The sequence below is a fragment of the Cynara cardunculus genome, assembly GCF_001531365.2.
Source record: "Cynara cardunculus var. scolymus isolate 2C chromosome LG 15, CcrdV1, whole genome shotgun sequence".
Taxonomy (NCBI): Eukaryota; Viridiplantae; Streptophyta; class Magnoliopsida; order Asterales; family Asteraceae; genus Cynara; species Cynara cardunculus.
Genome location: NC_037542.1, coordinates 4,367,233 through 4,374,906, shown reverse-complemented (window position 1 = coordinate 4,374,906; position 7,674 = coordinate 4,367,233). Strand labels below are relative to the sequence as shown.

The following is a 7,674-nucleotide window of genomic DNA, read 5'->3' as shown; positions in this document are numbered from 1 at the left end:
AGTCAGAAGTGTTTAACTTCTTCAAAAACTCATTATTACCGGTTTGACACCGATATAAATTGTTTATCCAAACATTCAAAAATATTTATTACCGTTGTCACACCGAAATAAGTCAATAAGTTGTTCTTATAAGCAATCTCAAACAATCAATCTTGGTTTTCTCATGGAACCGGTTCGACTTATTGGAGGTTGACACGTTCATCTATAGAATTGATGGGAGTTTTTGGTGTGAAAAGAACAAATGAAACACAAGGGTGGGAAACTTCAAGTCTTATACTTCATGCACTCAAATTCAACACAGTAATAACAAGAAAAGGACTTCACTTTCAATACATGAAACAAGAGATGACTTTCTAAATGGACTGCAAAATGCAATCATATAACCTTCCTAAATATACTTAACAGGAAACAAAGAAACGACTTGATGCTCGAGTTTTGTTTCGTTATTTTCAACCACACAAAGCCGCTGCTGCTGCTTATTGATGGGTATCCAAACGATTGGTTTTATAAAAAAAACAAGAAACTATGAAATTATTGGGTCTTGGTGGGTTGCCATGACTGATACCTGGTCCAGTCTCTCTGGCCAGGGTTCAATGTGTGTCCCTTGGAATGGTAGATGTATTCATCTCCTTCCCCTGAGAAGTTCTCCTTGTGATCCAATCCATACCTCTTTGGTTTAAGCATTAGTAGCTGCAAACCCGAACCATAATTAATTATTTATTTATTTATGTATTACTTAACAGTTGGCATGTATTTTGGGTTATAAAAGCTCTTTCGACAAACGTATACCTCGTCTCCTGTGTGATCAGTTATAAAGTGCAGCCAACCATGCCATTCCGGTGGGACCTGAGAAGCATTGTAACGGTCCTTGGAAGCATATTCCACCCACCTGTGTCTTCCTACAAATCATAAAACAAACCCACCCTAACATGGTTACTATACTTGATATTCTGTCTGCTTGTATATCCTCAAGAAGCCGACACAAATACCCAAACAGAACCATAAAAGATGCATGGTAGTTACTAAGGACTTCAAACCATCGTTTCAGCTGATCCAAAAGTTACTATATCAGTTTGCTACTTTAGACTTGGGGCTTTACATTTTTTTACAAACTTTTGATCTTATTTCCAAGAAAACAACGATAAGAAGATTAAATAATAAGGTAAGCTCTTGTAAGCATCGATTATCTTTTTCTGCAAAAGGGCTTAAAAGAAATAGTTTTATCTTTCTTCCAATAAGAAAGTATCAATTTGGACAGAAAATTCAAACTTCTGGAATCAAATGGAACTGTATGTGATGCTATTTCAGTTAACTAAAAAATTAAGTTATATTTATTTTGGCACAGTTGGTACACTGTAGTGGACTCGTGGCAAAGAGGGTCAGATGTTACATCACTGACTATATACGGCCATTTGATCACAACTTCATAAGTTTGTACATTGATCATGAATTTTTAAAATAGTATCCTCTTTGCAACAGATTGAGTCCCTTTATCTGTTACAGATAAAAGCAATTTCCCAGGAATAAACTAACTCATGCTATTCATGAGATAAATATAGAACAATAGAAAGTGATTGAGTGAAGAATATGTAGCTGTTAATAAATAATAACCAGAGAACTACAATGCATAATCCAACAAAAGAGGACGGTAGTCAAAAAATAAAAGAAGGGATCATTGGACATAACCAAAAACGAAGGACTCACCATATTGCGTGTCACCAAGCTTCTCGTAGTATTTATTGCCAAATTTGTCGACACCCACTACTGTGGCACCTATGTTGTGAATCTTAGTTTGCCTAAATGATTCAGAAACCAAAAAGATTATGATTCCCATATCTAATAGCTATGCAAAAAAAACTGAAGATTCAGATTTCAGATTGACAAAAAAAATGCTTAGGGTATATGACCATTATTGCACATATACCTCTCTTTTCCTTTTTTCTCTAGGTGACGCATGCCAACTATATCTTATATAAGATTTTCCTATTTGCGTTTGGGTTTGGTACCACTGAGTCAATGGCCACTTGGTACACATTACATCCACTATATATATGAAATATATTTGTCGGTGTGTGTGTGCATACATATACCCTTACACGTCGCATCTGGTTCGAATTTCTTTTACATGTTAGTAGAATCACATGTAAGGTACATTCTCTAGTAGTAGGCTAGTAGCAATCAGAAATAACTACCCTGGATGACTGGATCATTCATAAAACATATTGGAGACATGAATGACAAAACTTCATCCCTTGAGCTGTGTCACATTTTCAGGATTCTCTTCTTTGTAGTTTTTCCCTCCCAACCACAGACTCTAAACATGCCACTCTTTCTATTTAACGTTCTACCTCAAGCTACCACACAGAACAAAATCAAGAACTTAACACGTACCAAAAAAGTTGGTATCAGAAATCAGGTCAATCCAAAGGACATCCCACAAAGTTTATCCTTAGTCAAAATCAAATCTCCTTGTTCTACTGAAGTCAATAAGTGTACATTAGAAAGGAATATTCAATTCAAAGTTCATTTTTGTTTTATAGAAAATCCTCAAGAAATGACTGGGCCGCTTCCTTATCATTTCGATGTTTTGATGTTGTTCATATTCCATCAATCAGATTACAATTGGATTACATTTTAGTCATGATTGATATGTAACTAATTTTAATGTCCCATAGAAGAGGACAGTCATTTCCTTTTAGTTTGGTTATACTTCTTCAAATCAGATTGTGATTGGTGCTCAAAGATCTATGCTAGTACATATATGATGTACATTTACTCATGCAAGTATTTTGGAAAACTGTTGACCAAGTAAGCAAAACTTCTCCAAAGAGTAAATTGATCCGAATTTTACACTTCAATTCTGTTATGAATACCCACTAGATTGATCCCGATCTAGGTTCATGGACAGGCGTTAAGACATTAGAGAAGAAATTTGTCAAGTTGCTGAGAGCTCTATTGAGGATATCGAGACGAAACTCTGGATCTCCACAACCAGAATGAAGGTGAGACCACCTTCATCCTTTTCTCACAAAAGGTAATTCAGAAGTCCAAGGTACAGAAAGAGGGAGAATCGTCAAGAATAATGAAAAAAGAGATGACAAAGAGATTAGAGTGAGGATCCTCACTGTAAATGGCAAGCAGACAGTTGGGTCAAAATGGCTAAAAGGTCAAATTGGCACTTTAAGAATGGGTCATGAATGAAACGGGTTGGTCATGTTGTCTAGTTGCACCTGAACACCCTTTTTCCCTTTTTTTCCAATTGTTTTTTCTTTTGTTGCAAAACTGATTTTGACACAAACATATTAATAACATAACAAGTGAAGTTAGATTATACCAACATAACAAACATATCCAAGCAATAAATATTTTTCGTAAAAGCAACTGAAAGTTGTAACATCTAACGACAAACAAAACTAAATAATTCCGGACATCTAAGCTTTTATTTTATCTTTTACTTAAAGATACATTCCAAGCGTTCAAGTATGTTTTGCAAGAATAAAATCACAAAAAAGTACTATTTCATACATTCCACCCAAAAGATCATAAGTTATATCAACATGAATAGAATATTTCAATCTACAACCAGACCGATTTTTACCAACTTTTCACATAGTTCAAAAAAGTAATGTACATGGTTTTTAAAAACGCCTTGAGGCGCGCCTTAGGGTGGTTGGGTCCAAAAGCGAATATGAGGCGCCGCCTCAAGGTCAAGGTATCCTGTAGCTTGGTTGTGTGAGGCGGGTGGTGAGGCAGCGAGGTGGTGCCAAGGCATGCTTTTTCTTTCTCTGATAGAAAATCTCACCTTTTTTTACAGAAATAACTGAAAATTAGAAAAATTAATATTACACCCATTGGCCTCTTTCCTATGTAGCCAAATTTCTTTTCTTTGACTATAAGCAATTTCTCCTCTTTTCTTCTGTAAGCATATTTCAGCTTCTGCATATTTTTATATAGTATCAATATGTATATTCTGTATGAATCTGTATGTGTATTTTATAAAGTAATCTGCATGTTCTTATGTTCTTTTATGTGTGAACCTTCTTTTTGTATAATCTATTTAGATTTATGTATATATATATATATATTCTGATTTATGTACATATACTGTTTTTATGTATATGGTGTATACTTATTTTTATGTACATATTCTGTTTTTTTATGTATATATGTTGTTTTGATGTACATATTCTGTCTTTTATGTATATATGCTGTTTTTATGTACATATTATGTTTTTTTTATGTATAATCTGGTTTAACGTATATAGTATATATATTTTATGTCTTTTTGTTAAGTGTAATGAACTTACGAATTTATGAATTTTGTTGTTTTATTTTTTGGGGCTTACGCCTCACGTACCTAAAGGGAAAATGTCTTGAGGCTTGTTTCCGTTTTTTAAAACCTTGGTAAGGTATTGACACTACCCATATATGACTTTCTTCTAAAAACAAAAGTACTCGAAATGTTTAGAAGACAATGCAATTCAAATGGTAAATGTTATAGTTTTCTTGTGAGATAAATAATATAATTAGTCGTCTCAATTTTTTTTGCAAGTGTGGATGAAAAAGGGATGTACATAAGAGATAATTTCTAGTCCATTTATCATTTTCAATTCATCACAGTTACAACTTGTACAACAGTATACAAGGACAACCACATAGGAACACCGTACTAATGTACTACGTATGACACACACATGACTTGGTTAACTACACTAAGAAAATGGTGGTTGTTAGCTAAAGCATAAATGCATTTTAAGGGGAGTAGCTTTACTTACAAAAGATTTCCATCCGAAAGACAATTCCTGGAACAAGCACAAAAGAGAAGTAAGTACAGTTGCATGTATAAATCTAGATAAGCATAAGCCCAAAGGCAAGAACAACTACATATAAAAGATAAACATATCCCTTTATTCCCATATCAAACGTCCACTTTGACTTTTGACAGTGAAACATGTGATTTTTTAAATCCAAATGGATATAATTTCATTTATTTGATATAGATTGGAAGTTACACCACCCCCTCCTCTAAATAGATGCAAGAATATGCAGACTAATAGCTGTCTGCAGCTCTGGTGGATCATTTCAGGGTTATGAAAGTGTTAGTGTGAATAGATCATATCAATATCGAACTCAGGAAGTTCTGGGTCGATAACCAAAAGTCAAAGTAGACCTTCACTGTAACATAGAATGAATAAGAAATAAAAGCAACATGGCATATCAAGTAAAGAAATACTCAGCACGAGTTAAGAAGTCATGATCGAAGTATCAACTAGAACTTGGTGAGTAAACTTCTATTCCTTTGTCCATTTCATGAGTATATTCTCACTTCTTTTGTTTTTCCAAAGATATTGTAATATTTACAGATTATGACTAAAAAAGATGCAAAGTTCCAAATTTTAATTATTACCCAAATATCATAATCACCAGAGCACCACAAAATTTCTCAATCATCTCTGTGACAATATTAGAAAATAAAACTGTCCATAGATCTATACATTCTGCTAATGATTTTATGATCAGCAAATACAATTTTGATACCAAAAGAAAGAGTGAAAGACAGGTGCCCCATGAAATAACATTTGCTTATCAGTGTCCGAATAATAAATTTCTAATAACCACGATTACAGACTCATTGTTAACTAGGTGTCATCAAGAGCAAATCTTTTTTACAGAAGTGGAGTTGAGATTGACTTCCATACTAGCAAATCCTGGAAGAACCCTAAAAGTTGGGATTCCAACAAAAACTAACCTAATGCCCCCCCCCCCCCCTAACTTGCGTGGAATGCATCTATATAGCTGTAAAATGAAATCTCAACAATAAACCATCAAGTAATCCTCCCCTTCCCTTATCTCTTCATCTACCAATACACAACATGAAATCGATGAACTTGAACTAGACCATGACCAAAATTGAACAAACTCATGCGAAATTCAATAGCTAAATTCCAAAAAGTAGATCTTTCATTTGATTAAATTTACAACATGCGTATAGATATCGTAAAACAGAGATAGATGGAAGGGGGGGAACTAACAGAAATCCTTCTTCACGAAGCTCCCTTGCGAAATTTACGAGACCCTTCTCTCTGACGCTCTTCAGAATGTTCTTCACCACGGAAGCCATTTTTCCCCCCTTTCTTTACCTCTGCTTTGGCCGATCGCCTCGCCTTTCAAAAGGATCCTCGATGCCTTTTGGGGGTTTAATTTGATACTGTGAACACCATGTATCATTTCCGGTTAACTGATCATTGCCGTACACGTGTCTCGTTTAATTTTTTTTCCTTCTTATTTATGTGATTTATAAAATGTTTCGTTGTTGTCTTTACATGAAACACCTTATAATTTGCATTTTCACATATTTTATGTTCACTTAAATTTTTGATGCATTAGTTATGGGGAGTTTGCTTCGTCGGAATCCGTTGAAATCTGGTGGAATTGGATGGATCAATTCCGTTGACCAAATTCTATTCCAACGTTTGGTTACTCATGGAATGGAATTGAATTCCAAAGATTCCATCATTTGAGGATTTCACTATTTCTTCCTAAAAGTGATGGAATTGAAATCCATTCTATCCAAAAATGTGTAAATGACAAAAATACCCTCGTGATGCTTCCAGTTTCATCATTGATTGATTATTGATTCCTTTCAATATCTGCTTCTTCCAATTTCTTCTTATCGATTACTACTTGCTTCCAAGAAAACGAAACATCATTGCAAGACGAAAACTATTTGCTTATCGATTGATGCTTGCTTCCCCATTATTATTTGCTTCCTGATAACTGTTTGCCTATTGATTATTGCTTGCTTCCCTATAACTGCTTGTTTATCGATCACTGTTGCTTATCAATCACTGCTTGTTGTTGATTACTGCTTGCTATCGATTATTGTGTGCTTATCGATTACTGGATCTTCGATGAAACGGAAACACAAAAAGGAAGATAAAAAGAAGAAACCCTAGAAACAAAAGCCAACAAATTTCACGCATGTCGATTAATGCTTGCTTATTGATTACTGGATCTCTGATGAAACGAAAACACATAAAGAAAGAGAAAAAGAAGAAACTCTATATGTTAGACTAAGTCAACTAGTCTAGTTTATATTATTAATATTGTCTAGGGTCCAAAGTGTAATTAGTTTTACCTATATAAGGTGTATCAGATTATTATTATTTTTCAATCAATACAATCAATATCAAGTTTTATATGGTATCAGAGCCTAACTCTAACCCTAACCCTAAAATCGATCCTTCTATCTAACCCTAAAATCGGCAACCTTCAACCCTAATCTGCCGGCGCTGTCCCTTCAACCCTAATCTGCCGGCGCTGTTCCTTCAACCCTAATCTGCCGGTGCTGTTCCTTCAACCACTCATCTGTCGCCCGGCACCCTTTAACCCTAACCCTATAATCGGAACTCTTCAATTCATCAACAATCTACCCACGCTAAAGACACATCAACTCAGAATTTATGGCAGCTATAATCACCTTTTCACATCAGGAGAAAACCATTCACAATTCACACAAATTCTCCTTCTCTCTCAAACCTACCAACTATGGCTATTGGCGTTCTATGATTGAAGCTTTTCTCACATCTCATAATCTCTTTGGTTATGTTGATGGAACAATATCGTGCCCTGATCAGAAAATCACCAACGAATCAGCAACCACCGACAATCCAA

At 34.8% G+C, this 7,674-nt stretch overlaps 1 protein-coding gene across 1 annotated transcript; it reads right to left on the bottom strand.

Moving 5' to 3' along the window:
• Window positions 1-253: 253 nt before the first annotated feature.
• On the bottom strand, window positions 254-6,187 carry LOC112528121 (probable NADH dehydrogenase [ubiquinone] 1 alpha subcomplex subunit 12). Its single transcript, XM_025139050.1, has 5 exons — window positions 6,033-6,187; window positions 4,776-4,802; window positions 1,705-1,796; window positions 790-899; window positions 254-690 (listed from the first exon to the last, which is right to left on the bottom strand). The coding sequence occupies exons 1-5, from the start codon at window positions 6,119-6,121 to the stop codon at window positions 532-534; spliced, it is 477 nt and encodes a 158-aa protein (XP_024994818.1). The 5' UTR covers window positions 6,122-6,187; the 3' UTR covers window positions 254-531.
• Window positions 6,188-7,674: the final 1,487 nt, after the last annotated feature.